The following is a 25,517-nucleotide window of genomic DNA, read 5'->3' as shown; positions in this document are numbered from 1 at the left end:
CATTATTTCCGCTCTTGCTCAGTGCTCATGGACCGCTGTGCTATTATGTGAAGTGCTTCTGATTAAAGGGCTTCCCAGCCAATATTATAAACTCTGTCCGTGCACCACCGCGCGCGCTCTTATGAGCGACCTCTTATGAATGAAGCGGCGTGGATGGCATACTGAAGACATACAATGAGAGCAGGAGAGTTGAGGTTTTGATTGAGCATAAACCCTCAAACTATTCCGTTTCCAATTAGTAAAGCAAATTCTTGCGTTTTACACAACACCAAACAATGTGTTCACGTGTTTAATTGTATCTGGAACTATATCTTACCTTTCAAAACACGACCCTGACGTCCCTTTCTTTCCATTGTCCTAAAACCTCTTGTGTGGCCTGGTTAAGAGACACATGTCGAAAATAATATCATATAATAAAGCTATATTGCATGGTTAATCACGCAAGTTTCCCGAAACGTGTTATAAATCTTGTCTCTTTACCCTATTCTTGGCGCATAAAGCCCAATGATGGCACCGATTCTTGAGGCACAGGGTCAATACTGTGATAAGCATCCAGGGGGTATTACCACGTCACACACTTCCGCCCTGCTGCACTGCCTGCCATCTCGGTTTGCCCATCGTCTGTCCTTCAGCCCTCTCCGCTCAGCGTCCTCAGGGTTCGCCCACACGGCGCTGTCCAGCGTCAGTGTGCTGAAACCGGATGCAGAGTTTCGAACTTAATCCCGGAGAGTAACTCTTCATCAGTGCCAAACGCGCCGGGCATTTCACGAACCCAAGAGCACACGTCGGTGCCATAACATCTTCTTGTTTCTCATTCGTGAATAAAAACATCTCAAGCCTTGGTTTAGGGAGCCTGCGTGTTAACAACGTCGTTCATGCCCCTTAAATTGCAAAGTGCACTTTAGCGATGCAACACCTTCTTATCTTTTCATGCGATGCATGAGATGGTTGCTTAATATTTGCGTATATTCCTTCCCCTGAGACGGCCAGGAACAGGAAAAGTGCCGTGTATCTGGAACTGAGCTATCCTCGGAATATGACGGTCGAACTCGTAAATATCAGAGTGTCAGCAAATGCCCAAATTACCTTTTGAATATTAAATGTGTTACAGCTGATAGCAGGATGTGGCCCCAGGCAGAGGATGTCTCGCGTCTGCTAGGAGCCACTAAGATCTTGTCAAATGCTGCTGGAAGGCACAGACTTCTGGAACACGCGGCGCCGGCAGGCAAACGAGAACGAAGCCTGGGTAAACGCAAAGCGCACTGTTTGCCATCCCAGTGCAAATATGCACTTTATGTGTGTGAGTTATAGCTTAAAAGCCGTTCACGGTCCAGCAGCAGGGCTGCAGGCCGTGCATATGTTTTCAGGAAGCATCACTCCTTCCTCGACGAGTAGGGCCGGCTCCGCGGATAGTGATACGACGTAGATGCCTCCTACTGCTTTTTTTAGCATCCACCCTCTTGGGAATACCGGAGAGATCGAAGCCCATCCAAGAGGTGGGTGTGACGTGGGCCCTGGCTTTCGTCGATGTGACGTGGAAGCGTTCATTAGCATCCAGCCCTGCAGGGGTGTCCAGTCCGAAGAGGAGCTGTGTGTGAGGAGGAGGGGACCGGCGCCTGTGCTCTTACAGTATCTGTTCACATAGCAACAAGGAGCGGCGGCCAGGAGGAGAGCAGCCGCTGCGCGTCCGGCACTGTACATTTCTCGAGTGCGCAGCCTGCCATGGAAGGAGGGTCCCGGAGGCTGCATTCGGTGGCCCTGGCTCTGCTCTGTTACTGTTGCTGTTCCACGCACGTCTCCAGGGCAAGCAAGCAGTATGTCAACGAGTGGGCAGCGGAGATCCCCGAGGGGCCACAGGTAGCGCGCGCAATCGCCCAGGATTTGGGCTACGACCTCCTGGGACAGGTAAAGTGTACTTTCACCACTCACCTAACTTTATCCGCATGCGCCTCATCTTGTCTCCGGGGGTTGCAAATCAGCTCGTCTAAGTGCTTAACATTGAACTTGCAGCATAATTCACCTCCAGCAAACATGATTTATATAGCCGCAGATGAACTCCACAGGTTAGGAACCGACCTGCGGGCACTGCACAAGTCACAGGTTGAAATCCATGCGAGTCGTCTCAGTCTTTCATTCCACACTGGGAATCATCTGAATCACTGAGTTAGCATTATTAATATTACATCCTACCATTCATCCTTAGTGCTTCGAAGGTGCTAGCCCATAGCAGTAACCGCTTTATTGGATGAATGAATACACGCTTTTATGCTGTCTTTGTTCAGCACATCTGCAAACCAAGTCAGCCCAGTGCTCACTCTATAAAGAGACTTTGTTTTTTCCCTTCAGTGACATGTCAGCCTACACTGATTTCCATCTTTGCATCTACAGATCCCCCTACAATGCCCACATGATATACCGTGTCAGTGCCCTGTGCTCGCCTGTCTGTCGGAAGCCCGGCGGCGGTGTCCAGGCTGGGCTTCCCGGAGCCAGGCGCCAGGGCTGAGGCAGGGCAGCGGGGTGTGTTTGCTCTTCTGCCGCTGATGCCGGCGTCGGAAGCAGGATGTTGTGTTCGCTCTTACAACATGGCAGATGGTGTCTGATAACGGGTACAGTGCAGCACAAAGGGTTCCACGGCCCGCCCACCGCCTTGGCACACAGGTGCGGCCGGTGCCTGTCCGGCGCCCTCAGAATATGTGCGTCAGTCTGACCAGCAGTAAGACAGAATTCTACTTCCTGTTAAAATACAACACTGCCTTTAAAAACGTGTCTAACTGCTGTATGCTACGTTATGATATTAGAATGCAATGTGCCAGCACTGACAGCTAAGTGGTCTCTGTGACGACAAAGTTTGAAAACTCGAGGACAGGCACAGGAAGTCACTTACCTGGGATCCCGAAATGTATTTGAGTGGTGCAGATAACATTAAACCACCTGATTCAAACAGCACAACATCGATTAAGTACATCATATCTCTGTGGCTTTGTGGCACCCCAATAGAGCGAAAAGAAAGTTAGTTATCTCAAATATTAATACTCAATGTAAAAAAAAAACATATATGAGCCAATTCCCATTACACAGGCTCAGAATTAATATATGTAATATATATGCAACCCACGGCTGTCGCATGGCCTTGAAGTTTGCCGTGATTTCTTCATACAACAGCTACAAACTGATAGTGGGTGTGTTTTTCGTTTTCCTAATCTGATTAGTGGCCCAGTATGGCGGAAATTGTTTTTCTCTCCCTCTAGTGACTCATGATCATTTTTAGATATCCTGACACGACTCTGTTGCTCTATACAACAGCTCGTGCGTTTACACCAAGCGTCTCATTTCTCGGAAAGAGAATCACGTCAGAGGAGCCCGCAAATGTGTCATTCAGCTCCAGGGAAGACATCAGCGTTAATGCGCGCCCTCTCTGTGCTGGGAGGGTACACGGGTGAACAGAGACCCCCGCTGAGCCGAGGGCAGGGGGGCTGTTGGGTACCAGGGCCTGGTGAGCACAGATGAAGGCAATTGGACTCGGACGCCTGTAAGGCTGTTAGTAAAAAAAAGACTCTTGTAAATAGCCGGGGGACACATCCCTGAGGTGAAAGTGTGACTAAGACATTTCTTGCACAGTCGGTGATGGGGGGGAGAAGAGGAGAGGTCGAGCGGGCTTGCCTCCATGATATTCTGCCTCAGCAGCGTTTCTCCCATGAACGTACCTCTGATCAGTTAATTCCTATTAGATATGCGTTGAAAATCTGTATTGGAGAGGCATTAACTAACTCGGTCCAGAGAAACAGGTGCTATTCCAATACACCCTCCCCACGTCAGTTTACTGCTGTGACTCTGTGCACCCTTGGAACTTGTGCAAACTTCGCCAGCCGGCGGTGCGCCAAAAAGAGCCAATCAAGGCTGGGAAGCACCGGAAGTGCCTGCGCCCCTGGGGCCTTGCAGGACTCTGACGATGGCAAAGAGCAGGCGAGTCGCCGATGTGCGTCAGTGCCTGCCTCAGCCTTTGCCCTGTGAAGTTGAAATAATAGGGAAATGCCGTTTTCTTTTCTCCACATTATATGTGCAAAAAATGCTGTTTTCCTTCAGACCCCCGTTTTCTAGTCAGCGAGGACTTTGTCTCAAATATTCTTCCAATTGTTAATAACAATGAAATCCATTGCGCACCTTACAGGCGACAGGCGGTCGGAGTCGATCCATGGCTCTTGATAATATTTAATAATTCATTAAAGGTTGGATGTGCTGAGCTGGAAAAGGATCCGACCACACTGAGACAAACAGAGAGATAGCAAGGGCACACCAAACACCCTAAGACTTGTTTGAGTTGGAGCCCAGTATGTGCCCAATACTAAAAGACCAGTCTAGAAAAGTCACACCACATGGTCTGTCGTATGGAAGTGTAGTCCGTGTAAAAATTGAACGATGGATAGACAGAGCTCTGGCCGTCTCTGGTTCCATACCACCGTCTCCCTTTAGCTGTGGACAGTCCAGTGCATGAGCGCCCATAGCAGGAGCTGCAGAACTAACCAACTAACCTAAGACCCACAACATGTACTGAGGTGCCAAAGAACCCTTCACCTGGGAAAATCTATCATTTAAAATGGTAAATAAAGAGACAAAATAGGAAAATCAATAGAAATATATTTCAGAATAACAGAAAGGTAGCTGGCTGCTAGTGACTGAAATTCACAGTAAGGCGGTGTGAGTGAGAGCAGCCAGCCAGAAGCACACAAGGCCAGCGCATTGAAAGCTGGTCTTCCTTCAGAGACTCCTCCACTCCAGGGACACCCCACACCCCAGACCTCACAGGGCTGGACATGTCTCGATGCACGTTGAAAGGTAGAAGCCAGTAGTGTGTGTCTGTGCTGCCCCTGAACAACAGTTCTACGTAAAATGGGTTGTTTTTCAAACACTACACAATATTAAATACAGAAGTCCCAATAGAATGAACGCATTAGACATTATTAATAGAGCTAGGCCTTTAAGAAAAACACTTTTTACAAGGCTGTGTTTAAAACCACAAGCGAAAATCTTAAAATACTACCTATTCACCAACATTTATCCCATACCATTAATTCTCCAAAGCGAAAAAAATGTAATGACAAATATCATCGACAAAGAAAATATTGGCAAATGACATATAACCCTGGTGTGATATCACGGACATATCGATTCATAAATATTTAGATCGAACATGACAACATAATTAGGTGTCGCGTGGCCAGAGCATCAGGGTGCCACGATGACAATGTCGGATGAATGGGCATTAAGACTTCGATCTAATCTCACAAATCGGGCAAAATGCAGCATTAAAGGTACCCTGCAGACCTAATGATAGTAATAACAATTTCTATCAAGTGTTTCTTGTCATTCGTGAGTATTGTAGTTACTAATACCAGCTCAACGATTCTAAGTTTACTGATCCGAGTAAGAAACAAGTGTGAATTATCTTTGTGAGCATTTCAACTAGTGACTTGAACACCACTGCAGCTGTCAGTGGCGAGCGTTTTTACAAAAACTGAGCCACCCTGTGGTACGATCCTGACCGCACTAATGATACCACATACATCACACATGGTACAGGCTTAAGTAGTATCATGTTGCAAGATTACTTTAAACCTATTTGTCACTCAGAGTGCGGTGTTTTAGTGAATGTTAATGTCATGCACGCCATTTATAACCAGGGTTACCCATAGCACTATGTTAACTAAAAACGTTTCAATGCCTTTTATATACTCTATGGTGTACTTTCCTACCAAAAGGCCTGGTTCAATTTTACATCAAACATAGCTGTTCACTGACTATAATCATTTTTCCAGTTTGAACCATGAATGTAGTGAAGCACACCAATATTTCCTGTGCAATATGTGAGTCAGGGCTTAGAAAAATGATCCACAATGTCACGTGAAGAATTGCATTTTTTTAGTGGTTAACATTCATGGATTTAGGGATTAATGCTGCTGCAACTGAAAACCTAGACATAATGCCATCAATTCCTGCTAATGCCTGCACTTTGTAGTAGTGCGTGGACTCTGCGCCTCGTGCTGAGGACACCACTGCTTGCATTCCTCATACACACAGCTGGTGATTCACCTCAGGGCAGCTTCGAGTCCCTCACACCTGGAGAATATTGAAGGGGTCATACAGTGATTGGTGTGGCAAAAGGTTTCAGCCGACAGGCAAACATCATGAAACAAGCATTGGCTGGAGAGGGTTGGATTATTTTTGTCTCGTCTAAGAAGGCGCGCATGCACTGTTGCTTGCTAGAGATATTGTATGCAATAAGGGACTTGGAGCCCGCCCATTGCTTAGCAGTCATTGGCTTCAATGTCACTCCTATTGGCTGCCTTCTAATTGGTCAGGCGCTGGCTTCGCTTCCTCTTCTTTCGTGCAGTGCATGGACCAAGTATTGATTGCTTCATCTTGATTAGTGTCCTTTCTCTGCTCGCGCTGTGACTGAGGAAATATTTTTATTTTTCTTTCTTCTTCATTTCCTGTTGCTTCTTGTCTCCCCCATCTTGTGTCTGTGTTGCTTCTTCCCTTTCACCCACCAGTGTCCATGTTGCATACTTTAAATAGTTTCCCTCCCCCGTTGTTTTCCATGCTGCCTTTAACCCCCTTTTTTCCTCAATTTTCTGGGTTACTTTTAATCTCCTCCTTCTCCCGTTGTTCTTGGTTTGATTTTAACATCCTCAACCCCCCATTCTCTGTGTTGCTTTTAATCCCCTCACACCCTCCGTTGTCCTTGCTGCTTTAAGAAACACCATTCTTCCCCCAGTGTCTGTGTTGTATTTAAACCTCTACCCCATTGTTCGTGTTGCTTTAAACTCCCTTCCTTCCCCATTGTCCTTGTTGCTTTAAACCCTGCTTGTTGTCTGTGTGGCTTGTAACCCCTCCCACCTCCCTTGTCCATGTAGCTTTTAACCCCTTCCACCCCTTATGTGTATTGCTTTTACACCCTCACAACCCATTTGTCCATGTTGGTTTTAACTCCACCTACCTCACTTGTCCATGCTGTTTTTAACCATTCCGATCCCTCTTTTCCCTGTTGTTTTTAACCCCTCACACCCTCCCTTGTCTGTGTTGCTTTTAACCTTCCCCACCACCCGCCATAAGAAAAAGAGCACTATGAAGAGGCCAACGTGCCATTGCTCTTTTTTACCATCCCATTGTGTGCCACTGCCCCATGTGGTTCGTTCTCTCCGACCCTCCCTGCCCTTGTCCGTGTTGCTCACCCCCATCTGCCACAGTAAAAAAAACCGCCATGAGGTGTCCAGCAATGGCCACGTCATTGCTCTTTTTTTCCAAACTTTTAGCCATGCTGCACAGCAGCGAGCCACCTGTCCAATATGGCTAAAAGACATTGGCAAAGCCAATACTGGTTTATCTATGTGGCCGCTTTTGTCAAATTGCCACTGAGGCAAGTATGCCATATTGTGCCCCTAAACCTCCCTACTGAACCGATCACACTTCTCTTGCAGAGATCTCAAGAAGAGAAACGTCACAGGTGTGTGGCCATGCCTTGTCCTCTGAGCTCTCTGCAGCTCCATTGAGTGATCCTAGAAGAAGCTCCTTGCTGACACCTCATTAATGAGTCTAATAATAGAGGCAAGACATGGAAGCATTGTGGACACATTTGACCTCTGCCTTCAGCATCCTGCTAATGGTAGACATAGGGACGTACAAGTAGCATCTGTTCCTAACAACCCAAAGAGAGGCATGATTGAATGGACACTTTAGAGTCCTGCATTTTGCCACCACAATAACTTGAGTGGCACAACAGACGGAAATGGGCATCGGACACTACTTTCTTCCCGACACCTGATAAAGTAGGCTGTATTGTAGACACATGTGGTGGTTAATTTGTAGTATCTTAGCAAAAGATACACCAGAGAAAAGGGGCATATGCATGACCTATGTCTTGCAGCCTACCAAGGCAAACGGCGGAATAGAGAGGGCACTGAATGGGCATTCCCCCAATGTATTCTGTGTCACCTCCCAATTCTATCCTTGGATGCCAGGCCACTGAGTTTAAAACAAGCATTTACTGTACGTCATCAGTGCATGCCCATGTGTAACACACTTACAGTTCACCAACGAGGCCCAAACATATTGTATACACACTTTAACTCAATAAAAGCGAGATGTAAGCAATGCATTATCTTGCTCATCACATTCCGATCTCTTGCAGTTCTTCTGTGTGGGGACATATCCCCAGGGCTTTAAGTGGGATGAAAAAACGAGGGGGTCTATCAAAGGGGCATGGTCAATGTAATTAAGGGTGTGACTTAAAAACACGTAAACGAAAAATCTGTGCTTAGCATAGTGTGCCACCCGACCTGTATTTTGCTGTTTCTGTCATTGCATCTGGATATATGATACAACAAGTTACATCATACCTACAACAAGTCAGGACTATTGACTTTGTCAATGGTTGTTAGTTTCATAAGATAAATAAGCAGCAACTATGGCTTGTATATAATATTGAAAAAGCTTCCACTTAACACTACAGCAATGTTGCTGCTCCTGAGTTTCAAAAAGAGAAAGGAAATCCAGAGAGAAAATGACTCTCTTTAAAGGACTTCCCTTCCCCTACAACTCTCACCTGGCATGACGTCATGCCATAACTTCTCCACTAATGAGAAGTGAGCAGTGTGAGCATGCACACATCGAGGTGCCTGCTGTCACTGCAGTCAGGAAAAAAATGGACCGTCTGTGCCAGGGCAAAAACAGAGCTGAATAGAGACCCATTTCAAGACCCCCTTTAAAAAACTGCCGGTACTCAGCACAGGTGAGACTCGGCCAACTTAAAGCCCTGCATATCCCTTTACCCACGCATATTGTTGTGGCTGCTGCAGGTCCAAAATGGGAAATGAAAAGTAGCTGTGGCATAACTGCCTAAAGAAGCCCTTCTCCCTCTGTCTCTTCACACTCTCTCTTTCTATGCACCCATTCTTTCTCTCATTCTCTCCTCTTTCCTTTCTCTCTCTTTCTCTGATCACTTTCTTTCAACCTCTCCCTAACCTTCTTTCTCTCTTGAAGCCTCCCCATGCCAGCTGCAATTAACCTTGGGGGCAGGGGAAAGTGACAGAGGCACCAGGAGTAGTCGTGGGCTTTCAAAACTGACCACAAAGGGCTTCAGCCCACCAGGGAACTCCCAGCCAAAAGAAAGGCCTAGGCTGCTGCCTTCTTGTGTCAGTATATGGCCAATAACATGTCTATTATTTCATCATGTTTCTTATCCATGATGGGTACTGTTGTTTGAAAACATATATTGCTGCTATCTCATATCCCTTCAACTGGCCTTATTCTTCTTTCTGTCACTTTTGAAAGCTCTTAAAGAACTCGCATATGGAAAGACTGTTAGTCACTTTTGGACTTGGCCCTTTCTGCAGGGCCACCCCCAATCATTTTGCCTTCACTCTCTTCTTTTCTGAACCAGTTTCTGTTAGCTTTTAGGACTCTGTGCACTTTGCCACTGCTTACCAGTGCTAAAGTGCTTAGGCTCTCTCCTTTAAAGATGGTAAGAATGGCTGACAACCAAGTAGCACATTTAATTTACTTAAACATCACCAGTAAGGGGGTACTATATGTAGATAGGGCCTGTACATTAAATGCTGCTAGTGGACCTGTAGCACTGATTGTGCCAACCACTTGTTTAGCCTTTTAAACATGTCTCTAGCCTGCTATTGCAGTGTGTGTGTGTGTGTAGTTTTAAACTGCCATTTCGACCTGCCAAATAAACCTTTTACCAGACTCAAACCTTCCTTTTTAATACATACGTCACCCATAGGGTTGACTCTAAGCAGCCCATAGGGCAGGGTGCATTGTATTTAAAACGTTTTTCACCACTGCAAGGCCTACCTCGTCCCATAGGATAACATTGGTATACCTTATTACACTTAATAAGAGATAACTTTTGCTTTGCAACAGGTAGAAAGATCATGTTTGGCCCCAATTGAATTGTAATTTAAAACACACTTTCATAGTAAAGTCAGATTTTAAGTCACAATTCTAAAAATACTACGTTTAGAAAGTTAGCAATTTCTTGTCCTAACCATTTAGTGTCTGCATCCTGTTTCCTGGGCCACATCACTAGGTGTAGTTGGCATTTTGCCTTTGTGCATTCCTCCCAGTCAGTATTGAGTAGGAGGATTGGGTGTTGGCAGGATGGGCCATCCTGACCTGAGGGGAAGGGTGGAGCTGTCACCTACAACACTTGCACTTCAAAGGAGCTGCCTCAGCACACTCACAAAGAACTTCAAACACATGTTTTGTGACTCCAGACATCCTGGGACCAGGGCAGGTAAGGAAGGAAATTAAAGATCCAGATATTGGTGAAGTCTAGAAGTTTCTCCGACTTCAAAGCTGGCACCAGGTATAAATATTAGACCACAGATTATCTCTTCACTACACTGCTGGACCTGTGGATACTACAGAAGAAGGAATGCTCTGCTGCTGAGGCCTGACCTCCCAACCCACACCCAAATACCAAAAACATGACTGGCATCCTGCTACCCTCCCTTTTGAGGAATGCCCCTACATGTACCTCCAATGTAAAAAAAAACATATCTGGTGTCTTTGCACCCACCTCCAATTCCATCATCCTTGAAATTTACGATCCCTTCTCCCTTCAAATAAAAAAAATAACATCCCACCCAGCTCAGCCTCTCTTTAGAGAAGCGCCCCACCATCACATCCAAAATGTAAAAAAAAATACCTGACCTCTTGCCATCTACCCACACCACCATCTGTGTCTTCTCTCTCTTTTTTGACCAAATCAACTCTCCACTGAGCAGAGAGTCTGCGCAACACGGCAGACTTTCTGAGATCTGTGTCAGTGAAGCTTTAAAATCAATGTTCCAAAAAACAAGAAGGGTTTGGACTCCAATCAGTAAGGCTGAGCCCCAATTCACCAATAAACAACAGAATGCCAATACTGATATACAATTTCACCTCTCAACGGCCACACATTGAAATGAAACAATGTAGCCACGAAACCTCTGTTTTCATATGAATTTATCAGAATTTATTCATAAACATCATCACAGTATGAATTCCAAGGACACAATTAAATCACATTAAAAAGTTTTTTCTCACCACACCACAAAAATCTCCTTATTAGACCATTCATCAACCCACCGTCACATCACTTTCACACCCATTCCATCCAACCTTTTCAAGCATACTTTCACAAACATCCAATACTTGCACTCCCCACACATTCCAGCAGCCCTACACCCTGCCCTCTTTACACATTAACAAAACAATACCCAATCAAAAATACAATTAAACTATGGGCCAAAAAAGAAAAAGTTTAAAGAACTCCCATAAATTTTTCAATTCTTTTCATATTAAATACACTCAATTGGCCACAAGAAGGTCGACGCGTTTCGAACCCTCCAAATCCGGGGTTCTACTCAGGACCAGAAAGCTGCAACAAAACACACATACCATTTACCTTTGTTGTTTCTAAATAACATCAATGTCCCCTCTCTTCTGCCCTGCCCTGTTTCCCACCATCAGCTTACCTCAATCAAATAGCTAGATCAGCCGATCTAAGCTTTAAAACAAACCAAACTTTGTCTGAAAAAACAACAATATGTTTCCAATAAGTATGTTGGTCATAATGTGTTAATAAACAATCTTCAAAAAACACCAAAGGGTCTGACATTCATCACGGCCGTCGGTCGTAAACAGCAAGTCGTTCTTCCCGATACGTTATGTAAATGGTTTTCAACTGGGAATCCTCCATTGGACCCAGGGGAAAAGAAACAAGAATATTTTAGGAATTTAGGATTAACATCAGCCGGGATGGAAAGGAGCCAGACTTTTTAAAAGACTACACTACCTTTACAGTTGAAAACGCCCGTGGACGCCTGGGTTAGTTTTTTTAGAGTTGGGTGTGGCTCGCGTCCCATTTCCTGTGAAGGAGAAAAAGGACAGAGCCATATATTAACACATTAACTGGGCACCTGCAGTTTTAAAATCATCAACTCGCCTGATGCTATCTGCTAGAATTATACAAGGGCACTCTGTCTATAACAGCACACATTGCTCATGTGCACAGTAATCTATCATGTGATCTAAAAAGCATTTTCTCTCGGACACATGTACCTTAAATGCGAGTCAATCCGCCCTGAATCTCTCCGCGGATCACCGGAGAGTTTGGCGATAACTTGACACAGAAGCGGAAGCGGGTAATTATCTACGCTCCGGCTTCTGCATTAGTTGCAATGCATGCTGGGACAGAGAGTCGGCTCTGTTAAGCTGCGCCCCTAATGACACATAATACAAATGTGCCTTCTGTTATGGGGACCTAAAGGGTGGCCATTAAAATCAGGAGGTCAATAAATAACCGCAAGAAATACTCGATGATTTTTTGCACAAGCGGTGGAAATGAGGTTCTGTGATTTCACACTGCATTCTGGGCAATGTAGTGATCCATTCTATTAGTGAAACCCCTAGTGCCTCTTAGTTCGTGAGCCAATGTTTCACACAATGATATTCCTTCATGCAAAGTAACATGCAAAGGTTCCAATGAAATGCATAGGTGGATGCATTCTTAGAAGCCCTACTTTGCCAATGCTGGAATCTATATTATTCTCTCAGATGTCAAAAGGCAGGTTGGAACAGTAAGATGGTTTGAATCACAATACGATTAATCTCATATGTGGCAGAAGTCTACAAATCATAATATAAAAATCTCTGAAAATTCGTTCAATCCATCAACCGCCAACTTTCTGGTCCTGAGGAGAACCCCGGACATTGGGGGGTTCGAAAGGGATCAACCTTCGTGTGGCCAATTGAGTGTATTTAATATGAAAAGAATTGAAAAATGTATGGGAGTACTTTAAACTTTTTCTTTTTTGACTCATAGTTTAATTGTATTTTAGATTGGGTATTGTTTTGTTATTGTGTAAAGAGGGCAGGGTATAGGGCTGCTGGAATGTGTGGGGAGTTCAAGTAGTGGATGTTTGTGAAAGTATGCTAGAAAAGGTTGGATGGAATGGGTGTGAAAGTGATGTGACGGTGGGTTGATGAATGGTCTAATAAGGAGATTTTTGTGGTGTGGTAAAAAAAAAACGTTTTAATGTGATTTAATTGTGTCCTTGGAATACATACATGTGATGATGTTTATGAATAAATTCTGATTAATTCATATGAAAACAGAGGTTTTGTGGCTGTTTTATTTCAATGTGTAGCAGTTGAGAGGTGAAATTGTATATCAGTATTGGCATTCTGTTGTTTATTGTTAAAATCAATGTTAGCATGGGTCAACAGAATTGGCCCAGGAGACCCAGGCAAGACAGACTGGGGATCAAAGCAGAAGTAAGCATTTCTCCATATGAAATGCTCACACTACGAAACAACTTTTTGTTATCTGCTGTTGCTAGCATTGAATAACTATATTTGGAATCTGGTTTTCAAGTTATTGGCTATCTATGACAGCTATTTATACATTTCTTCACCAACATCACTCTGCCAACATAAAAATTGGAAAAAGCGCAAATTTGTATGAAATGTACTTTTTGACTTGCCCTCGCCAAGTAGCAAACCTTGAAAAATGTTTTTAACTCTCAATTATGTGTGCATCGAAAATGGAGTTAAGATCAGACTTCATTATACAGCCAGAACCTCTGGTGCTCAGGTTGCTGCCCTTCTTGGGTCTCATCATAGACCCTTATCTTCTACCTCAATATTTCATCTTTAGTTATACTTAAGAATACCTGAATTCAATACTACTCCTAAAACATATTTTACAAATATTGGTGATACATCATCAATTTAGATTCACCCTGCAAAATGTCTCCACTAATGGACATTTAGAGACACACTTTCTTTTCTAAAACATATACTTATCTGCCTTGAAAAAGTCCCAAGTATGGACAAAATACATGTTGGCTGTTATGATTTAAGCATGTATTTAACAGAAATAAAGGATTACAGTTTTTTAACAATATTAATGCACTGTTGCATATAATTTCTGATTGCACTTGTGTACAAATATACTTACCATTTGCGAAGTATATTTGAAAAATTGCACTGGATACCTAATAGTGTACATGTCCCTGCTTACAATGAACACATTTAACAGTGGAATACGTTCGTTAACTGGGGTGTTATTGTTAAATTGTTGGTTTCCAACCATTTTAGCCAACAACACTGGTAGCAAGGAGTCAAATGGCTAAAGCACACTTCAAGGACATAGTAAAAGAATAAAAAAATAATGTCAACATCTAATATATTTAAGTTAATTAGTTGTTGTTGATGTACAATGTTACCTTTGTAACAGTTCACTAAGTTAATGGTAAATCTATTTATGTTTTAGGATGAAATTGGAGTATTAGTTAATAAGGAATAGTCCTCAACATCTTTGCAAAATGGGCAGCAATGAATGCGAATTGTACGACCATGACATTTTTGTTGGGCTGGATGATTGTCCTAGAAGTATAGTCACTGACATGTTAGGTCCAATCAAAGGTTTCAATAATTCAATCCTGAGCTCAACCCCTGGTTGCTAAGGCACAGAACAGAAATACTTAACTTAGAGAAAATGTGCAAAGCATTTAGAAATACCAAAACAGTTAAAAGTTATTTACACAACACAATAAAAAAATCTCATTCCAATTTATAAAAATAGAGAAACATTTAATATATAAAATTACACCAAATGACAAAAAACCAATAAGTTAAACAGAGATATGAATTTTTAAAGATTTAAGTGGCAAAATTACCTAGAAAAGGTCAACTGCCAATGCTCGCAGTAGACCAGGACCAAGGTGCAATTCAAGGCTGACTGCGATGTCTCCTAAGTCCCACTTCAGAAAAGGACTTTGGGCCAGATGTAGGTAATCCAAAAATACCGAATTCTTAATACCGAATTTTACCGATTCGGTATTAAGAAATCGGTATTTCTTATGTAGGTAATGAATCGGTAAAAGATACAGATTCCTTAATATTCATTATTACCGAATCGGTAATACCGATTCGGTAATGAGGAATACCTACCCATTCATTCCTATTGGCTTGGAGGCCCATAGGAATGAATCTAAAGCCATTCTGTATTAGGGATTCGGTATTACCGAATCGGTAATACCGGGAGGTATTTCAAGGGTGCCAGGGTGTCCAAAGGACACCCTGTTGCACCCCTGAAATGTGCCTGTGTGCACCTGTGGCACACATCCATGCCCTAAGGGCATGGATGTGTGCCACATGGTACTTAAAAACAAATTTAAAAGTGAATTTTTAAAGGAACTCGTTAATTACCACCAACTTGAAGGTGGTGGTAATTAACGAATTCTTAAAGCACATAAGCACTCTTTTATGTGCTTTCTACATTGCATTTACCGATTTGGTAAATACCGATTCGGTAAATACAGATTCGGTAAATACCGATTCGGTATTTACCGAATCATCACCTACATTAGGAACGGCTAAATACTGGTCGGTAACCCTGAAATCTACCGAATTTAGCCACCTACATCTGGCCCTTTGTCACTTTTTCAAAGCAAAAGAGAGACGCTGCTTTGAAGTTCCAACTAAGAATATGACTTTTTCTCTTTTAAGAGGAAAAATTCTCCTCACACTTGTGACTGCTGAAATTGTAGCTGCCACCATGGAACTGAAGGCCAGACACATGAAGGAGGCTGGCCCTGCTGACACTCTGGAGATTTGGTGAATTCTTGCTGAAAGGTTTCTAAGTCCCTAATTGGAATGGAACTTAAGCATTTTTTTCAGAGGAGCAGGGGTCTTGAGTGGGATGAAATTGAAATCCAATCTGATTCCGTGGAATTGCCTGTTGGGTACTATTCCCTGAGGCTATGGAGCTCGGGAGAAAAAGTTTTCCAAAGTTTAAAAACTTTCCTCTGGTGTCCAAAGAGCCCAAGGACCTCATGGAAGGCATATAGAGATGCTCATGGTGTAAGGCATAGGCCAACAGAAGAGTCCCGCCTAGGTCCAGTTGATGCTGGTCAGCAGGGCACATCAGTAGATCAGCCTCTTGCAGCTTTTTGTGTCCCTGTAGCCAAACAGGAGGTGGTAGACAACTGACCCTAGGAGTCACTTCTTTTTCCTGGGTGCACGTGGAAGCAGATCCAGCCCGTCCGATCCCTTCACAGGTCTCAAATAGCAGATGCAGTCCTTCTTTTCTTCCTGGTCCTGCAAGTATTCTAAGGTGGGGCCTTGGGGTGGCACATTCATGGTTGGCACCAGCTAGTGGGTGGTGACTCCCAGATCTTCTCTAACCAATGGGCTAAATGTTTCTGGTATGTTTTTGTAGCAGTTCCTGTTTGCCCTATTGCAAACAGTTCCACATGGCACCTTATTACCAAAATTCAAATTGGAGAAACCCTTTCACCCTTGTGCAGAGCCTGTGTGTTCCCCCAGAGGTGTGGTCAGGGTAATGAACAGTCCCCTCATCTGTAATCACAAAAAACAAAACAGTTCTCAATTGGTGTTGCTCCCACTGGGCTTGGTGCCAGTCTGGCTATGGAAACAATAACTGGGCCTTTCCAGGTATCACTTAACATTTGTTTGTGACAGGAAAGACCCCAATAAAGTGAATTAAGTTCCTTGACCCACCCAACTAGTCTTTCTGCCAACGGAAGAAAACACCTCCCCACAGGTGACCATTCTCAATGCACTGGGAACAGTTTTCACTCCTCATTAGTGTGAAGCATGTGATGTACTGCTGCTGGATAGATAAGGTGAAATAGCTTTCAAGAACTTGGGACAGAGAAAAATTAACTTTCTAAAAGTTACTTCTCCTAATTTTTTATTAAAAGTCAAACTTGGAAATTGAATTGGGTTTTAATTAGGCCTGGGTGAAATTTATAATACAGCTTTCAAGTGCAATTATTTGTCTTTCACAGTATAATTTTATGATAAATGCCCCATTCATGATAATAGTTTACTGCAAATGCACAGGAACAACAAAACGCGAGCAGGTGTTTTCTGTGGTGCTTTTGTTTGAATGCATCTTCGTTCCCAAAATTGACATGAGGACCTATTTCACACTAAAATATAGCATAAAGTAATGTAATTGCATTTCACTCATGTATTCGTAATTTTGCTGAAATTTCATGTAATTATGCAAACCCAATTTTGTGAATTTTGAACACCCCTTCAATTAATAAACATTAACCCCTTCAGCGCTGCGCGGATTTCTGTGGTGTGCTGAAGGTTCTGTGCGCGGGCGGGGCCATGACGGAGCGGTTCCGTCATGTGCACAGCGCAACCGACGCGCATGACTGAACCGCTCCGTCATGCGCATCGAAAGGGTTAAAAAGAAAGGTTGGATTATTTTTCTTACTGTTTCCAGACCCAAGATACAGAATTAATATGTTGATCTTTACTCAAGCTTTCTCATAGCACGGCGAGGGCCATCCAGAGATGGAAATAACTATTCGGACGTCGTCACTGTAGGGACATGGTTACATTACATTTCTATATGTTCCATTTTTAAGTACTAGACACCCTACCTTGTAGGTTACAAGGCATACACATGGATGACCTATTAATATTCAAAAGGAAGTGTATCCCCTTATCAAAAAGTTTATTTTGACAGGTTGGGCTGCAGGATTAAACGGCAGCAGTCAGGCTACAATGGTAAACTTGAAGCCATATTTTCCTTGTCATACCAGTGGATGGCACAATAAGTGCTGCAGTCCACAGGTGACGTTTTAACTGTTCATGTCATATGTGTATTTCTGCACCATGTAGTTTGGATTTACAGGAAAGTTAAGTATGACAATCAGGGTTTAGACAATGTTGACATGTTTTAGGGGTCAGAACACACACACTGGACACTGGACATCAGTGCCCCAGTGTGCAGAGTCTAAAATCTGCAATAAAACTGAGCAAAAAATGAGGGTGACTACACAAAAAGTTGCATTTTCTCACAGAGATGTATTTACTCTATTAAAAGTCGTTTAAAGTGTATTGCAGACCTGGACTTATGCAATCTAGAAATCTATACATATAATAAAACAGTGTCAAAGATTCAAATACAACAAGATTGTAAATGCTCAACAGATTTTATAATGAAAAGAAAAAATCACTGGCAAATCCAACAGGACAGGCTTTATGGTTTTCATGCATGCAATCACCTAAATTCACAAAGACTACTTTTGCCAAGTCACAGTATACCCTGCAGCATGGCACAACAAGTATGGGGAATATTAAACTGGGAAGAGACACAGAAGTGTCAGAGAAACACAAGACAGATTCTGATGATATTTCCCCAATTTCCTCCTTGTGACACTGTGAGGGTAGGCAAGAGAAAACTTAGCTAGAGGCTCATCACCAGATCCTCATCAAGCATAAAATAGGTAAGGAAACGAGAGAGAAAGAAGACAAAACATGGTTGTGGCACTTCATCTACTAGATTGAATATGAAAGGTAGTTCTTAGGTATTGATGTAACAGCTCACAGTAGAAAGCTTGGGTAGGAATTTTTGAGGAAACAGAATACTTAGGTATCTGGTTAATCAAAGAAGTCACAGCACTGATCACAACGAGTGAACAGACGTACCCTGTGCTCTGGATAATGGGCAGTTGACAAAACCAAGACAATACCAGGATTCCCTCTCTGAGTTCGAGAGCACAGGAGAGGGCAGCGTGTATAGCAAAGTAGACCCAACACATGCCTTAGCAAAATAGAGAGAGTGTCACGAGATCTACATATAGGAAACATGAAGAGGGAAGGCAAAAAACCCACAAAGGTGCAAAAACACCAATTTTGTAGGAACTGAGAGGATGGAGAAACTTAAAGCATAGCAAGTTATGAGACACAGATTGTTTCTCACTGTCACTACATAAGGTCACCTGAAGGAACCCACCTTATCATGCTGACTCGGAGAGCATTCCTGATTGGTACTTTGACTCAGATTGTACTGCAGTTCCCTTATTCTTAGCCCCAGCCTCCTGTGGCCTATGTTCAACCTCTTCCAACCCAGCCAGGTAGTGCCTTATTGCTTCTTTTCTATGTTTTTCTACCTACTAACAGGTTTTGTTTCTTTGTACTGGCCTGGCTAGTCGTGGGCACTCTGACTAATTGTCTTCCGGCAAGAAGGCTCAAAAATAGATTGGTTGCAAAGGGATGAGAGTCTGTACTTAATTCTGCATGACTGTGTTTACCTGCCATATCACAATTAAGCCACCCAAAGGTTTTGACAATGCTTGTTTAGTTTTTCCAGTGAGATACCCTAAGTGCAAACGATTTTGCCCAGATATCAGTCCAGTTCCTGATGTGCTGCAGATCCCAAGCTGTACCTCAATGATGAAGCCAAACCACGCAGAAACCAACCTGGGTTTCCACGTCTCCCTGTTCAGAGGGATTTACCTTTTATAGCCGTTTTGCTGGACTGTTTCTATTGAAGCAGGGCTAAGACTGATTTCTATGTGTTTCATATGTGCCTCTTGTGGCATAATGAGAAAAAACACAAATGGACTGGAATGCGGTCTAAAGTAATGACCAGAGTCTGCGATTAATTCAAGTATTCCACTCATCAATCGTTTTTTGTTTTTCGTTGTCAACTGCGGGGACTTAGTGCTTTCCCTGCCTTACTGGTAGCTGTTGTTGGTATTCATTGTCCTGGATTGCAGCTTTGTAGACTGTCGTCATCCCTTCTATGGTCTCTGCTGTTCCAACACCTGTGGTTGTTGCTGTTTTGAAAGCTGTTGTTGCTTCTGTGAACACTGCTGTGGTCGGAGATGTTATTGCTCCTGTGGTCCATGTTATGCTTACTGCCATGGCATCGGTGCTGCCCCAGGTGTTGTGGCTGTTGTTGTACAAGTTGTGGGGACATTGTGGTCTTATCTGCTGTTACGGTTGCGGTCACTGCAATTGTGTCTTTTGTGGTGGTAGCTGTGGTCACTGCTATGGTCCCTATTTTGATAAAAGCTGTGGTGAAAGATTTCTCACTCCTGCTGTGGGTGCAGTGATTTCAATGTTTGTTGAAGCTCCTGCTACGTTGCTTGCTGTTGTGACTACTGTTGTGATTCCTGTTATTGCTGCTGTGGAATGTGCTGAGAAATACTTATTTTAGCTGCTATTGTTTCTGCTGTGGTGGCAGCACATGGTTGATATTGGTGCTGCTGAAGCTGCGGTTACTGCAGCTGTTTCTTTTGTGTCCTGGCTTGGCAGTGGGTGTAGGAACGGTTCTGGTATCTGCTGTGGTTGCAGCTGTGTCACAGCTATAGATACTGTAGTCATTGCAGTTGATGTTGCTTTTGTTGCAGTCATTGTTGCTGCTGTTTTGGTGGCAGTTGTAATGACTGCTGTAGCTGACTTTGTGTCAGGTGTGGTGGCTGCTACGGTGGCATCTATGCGTGTGATTGTTATTTTGACAGCTGTTGTAACTGATGTTCCTGTTGTTGCCACTGATTTGGTCACTGCTGTTGTCCTTGCCTTACTGACAACTGTTGTTCCTATTGCTGCTCCTGCCATGATGATGCTTACTCTTGTGGTCCTTGCTGTGCTCCCTCCTGTTAACCCCTTCAGTGCCCCTGACGAGCTGGACTCGTCATGGGCTGCGGTGGCGCTGTGCCCATGACGAGTCCAGCTCGTCATGAACTCCGCCCGCTAATGCAAGGCGCGGCACTGGGCGGGGAAAGGGGCGGGCATGCAAGGGGTTAAAAAAGCTTTGGTTACTTTCTTTGGTTACTGCAGCAGTCCCTGGTGTGCTATTGTAAAAACAGTTGTTGCTGTTGTTGTCTCTTTTGTGCTGAGAGATGTTTTCTTTTCTGTAGTTGCAGCTTTAGTCTCTGCTGTTTTTCCTATCGTCGTGGCAGATATGACTGCTGCTGTGAACCTTGCTGAGGTAACATATATGGTTGCTGCTGTTGTCACTGCTGTAGATAGGTGTTGTCACTGCCCGGGTACAATGCCCCTGTTTGTATACTCTTTTTTATGACATCAACTCATGCAGAAAGCTAAAGATGTTGCTACCCTCTTCTGATGAAGAACCCAGGATGGCAATGACTGTGGTAAAAAAAAAATCTAATTATGCTTTTAATAGGGGAGCATAGAGTGTGGCATATATGAAGCTAGAATCCACTTTCAGTATTTCTCAATGTTGTTAAATAGGCAATAATATTTTGGGCTTGATTCACAAAGTATTTGTTTTTAAGTAGGTGTGTCCTATTTCCTAATTCAATTGTGACTTACTCTTGAATTTCCATGATTAAGACTCGTTTGATTTATTAAAAGTACCTAAATAAATCACCCCTTATGTATCTATGTATTACACAGGAAGATTCCCTCTCATTAATGTTTTTGTAATAATTCGGTTTGTATATAAATGTAAATGAAGTTGACTGTGAACTGCAGGCATTTAAATTTTTTAGTTCCTTTTTGGACATTTGAGTTATTTTATTATACCAATTATGTTAAAGTGGCGATGCCAAAATACTTAAACCTTATATTATTTGTATTGGAGTTCCATGTTGCAGAGAACTGATTAAAAAAAAAACTATGAGCAGTGAAATCAACATAACTGTGCAATGTAAGCAGTCAACCAAATAACACTTATACGTTTGGGTAAAATCGAGAGGTCTTTGACTATTAGTATATCTATTTCAAAGGTCTTCCAGGAAGATGTTCCATAGTAATGGACCTTTAAAAAACAAACTTTGAGGCACATTTAAAAATGTTGTCAAATCTTCAAGTGAATTTCAAACTTGCAGTGTATGCAGAAAGCCCTCACACAAATCTGGGTCTACAATATTATCCAATAAATATATATTAAAGCTGGTGTGATGTGATTAATGTGGTCGGAATTACTAACCTTCCACAATATTGTATGATCTCTGGGCATTTACTAGATATAGAATACTTGTTGAAATCATCTCTTAGTCGAGCCTGTTGTTGAAATTTAACAAACCTTCTGCTCTGGACAATAAAGGCATCGAACAGGTAAATCGTGGAATTGTTTAGTAGTAAGAGTGAGAGTGTCAATTGGTCTAAAGAGCTGAATAAACTGACAAAAAATGAACACATTTGGTGATACTGGTCAGGTGATGTTCTGTAATTTTGAAGAATAAAAATTAATTGGTGAAGTGCTTATGGTAAATATTAGTAAGTGAAAGAAACATGGGACCTGGTATTACAATGAATGTCGGGAAATATGGACTACGGTCAGACAAGCCCTTAAAAGGCACCTGTGATCTGATGACCCCATGGGTAAGGGAATGAGGAAAATACAATTAAAAAAGTACAAAAGGTTATAAACAATATAATCAATAAAGAGAGATATGTCAACGTTTGTGCTAGGGAAGCCATGGTGCGGGTACTTAAGTCAAATGACTCCAAGTAGGTATGGATGATTGTTAAGCAAGAGAACACACAGATTGAGACCATAACCAAGTCACATATACAACAAAGCTTCAGCGGGAAGAGTATTTGCAAACTTTATTTGGTCAATCTAATCTCTCTATATTGAAGCTATTAGTTTCAATGGATTTGACATTGTCACTGTTATAACCAACGTGTGACGGACTACATCCACAGGCCCTAACATGATAACCCATACGCATGGAACACTGCAGTGTGGCCGAAGCTTGTGTTGCCACATTTTAAGTTACTCTCCATAACATTCGAACTCCTAGACTGCTGGAGATGTTCACTGATTACTTCAATTCTAAAGAAAGGAGGTGAAAGTGCAAATTCATCATTTTATTGTTTGGTGATGCTATTAAATGTGAGGTGAAAGATATTTGTGCACATTCTATTACTGCAATTGAAGACTGGGTAGAAGGCCTGGGAGTAATACCAGAGGGAAAACAGGTTTCCACCAGGTCAGTTCAGGTCACCCCATATTTTCACATTAAACTGTATTATGCATAGGTTTGATGAGGCAAACACACTATGGTCTGTTTTGTTGGCTGGTTGCAATTGTTGTTTAAGCTTGCCGCTAAGGGTATACCAAACATCCTTTTAAAGATGCATTCTGCCACCACTGCTGTTTTTCGGTTTTATTTAGGATCTTCCTGCCTCTCTTCAAGTACCTAATGTGAATCTGCCTTGAATTAATAAATGTCCAGTTCACATATTAGTTTCTGCAGATGATTTGGTAGCTCTAGATAAAACTGCTCTTGTTCTTCAAAGGCCATTGTTATCCCTTGAAGCCTATTGTATAAAGAACAGGATAGCTATTAACTTAAAAAAGTCATCCAGATCAGGGCTAAAAAATTCATAACTTAACTGCCCATCAAAAATGAACAACTCGAGGTTGTTAAATCCTCTAGATATCAGAGAGTGATATTTAACAAGATCCCGAGTTTCTGAGAGCTGGGAAACATCATATACCATGGGGTCTGAACCACGCAATACCCTTCCATGCAAATGCCTTTTGATTACGCATGCATTTAATGCGCATGCCTTTACCCCGCATATGCCTTTTCCATGCATGGATTTACAAGAATATATAAAAGGATATCTTGAACCAGTGTTGGGGAGGCTGGCCTGTGGATGCTGAGCTCTGTATTTGATTATGCATTGGCTCTACAAACAGTGAAAGTTGCACTTGAAGTGGCTCTATGTTTCAATGCGGTTACTATACAGACTTCGCAATTCTTTTCAAACTAGAATTCTAGTTTGAATAGCGTATTTTAATGTGTTTTATCAGGCTAATGAGACTTCGTAATTCGTTTCAAATTAGAATTCTATTATGAATGCCGTATTTTATTTTGTTTTAACAGGCTAATTAATTTTATATGGACAAAGAACTCTAATAAATATTAGTTTTGCTCCTCAAAATTCATTAAACACAGCTTTTATGTTTGCTAGGGTAATTCTTTCGAAGTCCAACTAGAACTGCTTTGCTATAATCCAAATTAGATAGTACAGTGACCTGAACTGCACTGTTATAACCACTAGAATGATATAACTGTTGTGTTTCCTCAAGAGATGAAGTTGATAATTTGTCGCATTCACAAGGAGGCGCACAGTGGCAGCTGCCGCCAATTAAACCTGATAGTGTGGCACGGGGAGGGTGTGAGGGACTGGGAAATAAAAAGAAATAATAATTAAAAATCACTTACCTGCCCCTTCTGCTGCAGCCTCGTTGCTCCTGCAATTCTCCTCCTCCAGATGTGGATTGGCCTAAAGCACAGACTCGCCACCCAATCCAAAACCTAGTCTCACAGTATGAGACAAGCGCTAGGATTGGTCTGAGTGGCCCCGTTGGCCACTCAGACAGTGCAATAGGGACAGTGTCATTTCTCCAACAAGGCTGTGAAACACATTTGGGTAGCAGAAACATAAGCGTGTCTAGGACGGCTGGCCAAACAGACATGCGCACTTACAAGTGCCCACCAACTCCCACATAAGCTACACAGGAATACATAAAACAATAATAACAATGTTTTATTATCATTTTATTTATCATCTGCTGGCAGTGGGGTGACGCTCCTTCACCATTATGTAGGAGCTGCCCCTAGATGCCCAATGATATTAATAAGATCTTGTACTTGGGAAATTGTGAAATTCAGCGTTGTATAATCCAGGTATTAGTGCACGTTAATCTGATGCATTGGGACTAGATCACTCAATGCATGTGAAAATCACAGCCAGAGATTTATCAAACAAGATATGATAGATAAATGAAAGAATACCACAAGCGTAAACAGGTGAGTTGATATGATCCTCAAAACCCTCCACATGTTGCAGACCGCTGCTATCTCCCATAATTCTAACTTACTCATTCTTCCCAGCCCCGACCTCTCCTACCACTCCAAATCAACCGGATGTGGTTTTAAATTTGTATTATTCACTATAAGAGTAATAAAGAGTGAAGCACACCTGGCAGGAACAGAACCTTTGGTGGCAGCTGTCATAAGCCGGCTCCAGAGAGAGATATTATTGGTATCGACACACCGCTGATTACTCACGAGGCTGATTATCCAAATTGCCATGTTCCTTTCCCTTGAGGCAGCCTGGACGGATGCCAGCTCCCGAGACAATATATGGTTTGACCGCCACACCAGTGATCCGCTCCACGCTCCACGCTTATTGTTAATTCTCCGCATGTCTGTATAGATACACCCCTGTTTTTGACATTAATGCAGGTTCTGCCTTAAATGCATACTTTCCCTGGAACCCACGTAATATTCCCTTATTGCTTACATTTATTTTCTGCATCATTATTTTTGATGGTTTCACCCCAGGTCCGACGTCATTGACTGTATGGGTTGTCCACAAATAAGCTCTCCTGGCATGCCCATTCTTGTTTATTTGATGTTGTTCTAGCCCCCTTTATATAGACGTATATCACTCTTGCTCTATCCTGATGATAACCTCAGAATAACAGAGGTTGAAACGTTGTTGACAAACAAACTAAAATAGATTCCTTTTTTACTGTTAAAACTAATCAAGATAGGAGTCAATTGTCTTTTTACAAGTGATGCACTGTTTGTTAGTCTGTCCATCACAGCTCATTACACCTTCCCTTCACGTTAAAGCATGAGCACTAGATCTTGTTGATAAAAATCAAAGGATTCTAAAGTAATAAAATTATATAT

At 42.6% G+C, this 25,517-nt stretch overlaps 1 protein-coding gene across 1 annotated transcript in view; it reads left to right on the top strand.

Moving 5' to 3' along the window:
- Positions 1-1,321: 1,321 nt before the first annotated feature.
- PCSK1 (proprotein convertase subtilisin/kexin type 1) overlaps positions 1,322-25,517 on the top strand; it is a 276,980-nt gene continuing 252,784 nt past the window's right edge. The window contains exon 1 of the mRNA XM_085632506.1: positions 1,322-1,905. Within this exon, the coding sequence (XP_085488632.1) occupies positions 1,723-1,905 (183 nt within the window). The 5' untranslated portion in view covers positions 1,322-1,722. The remainder of the gene's footprint in view (positions 1,906-25,517) is intronic.

The sequence above is a fragment of the Triturus cristatus genome, chromosome 2_1, assembly GCF_964204655.1.
Source record: "Triturus cristatus chromosome 2_1, aTriCri1.1, whole genome shotgun sequence".
NCBI classification, from domain to species: Eukaryota; Metazoa; Chordata; class Amphibia; order Caudata; family Salamandridae; genus Triturus; species Triturus cristatus.
The sequence above is the reverse complement of the archived record's forward strand: the minus strand, read 5'-3'. Positions and strand labels throughout refer to the sequence as shown.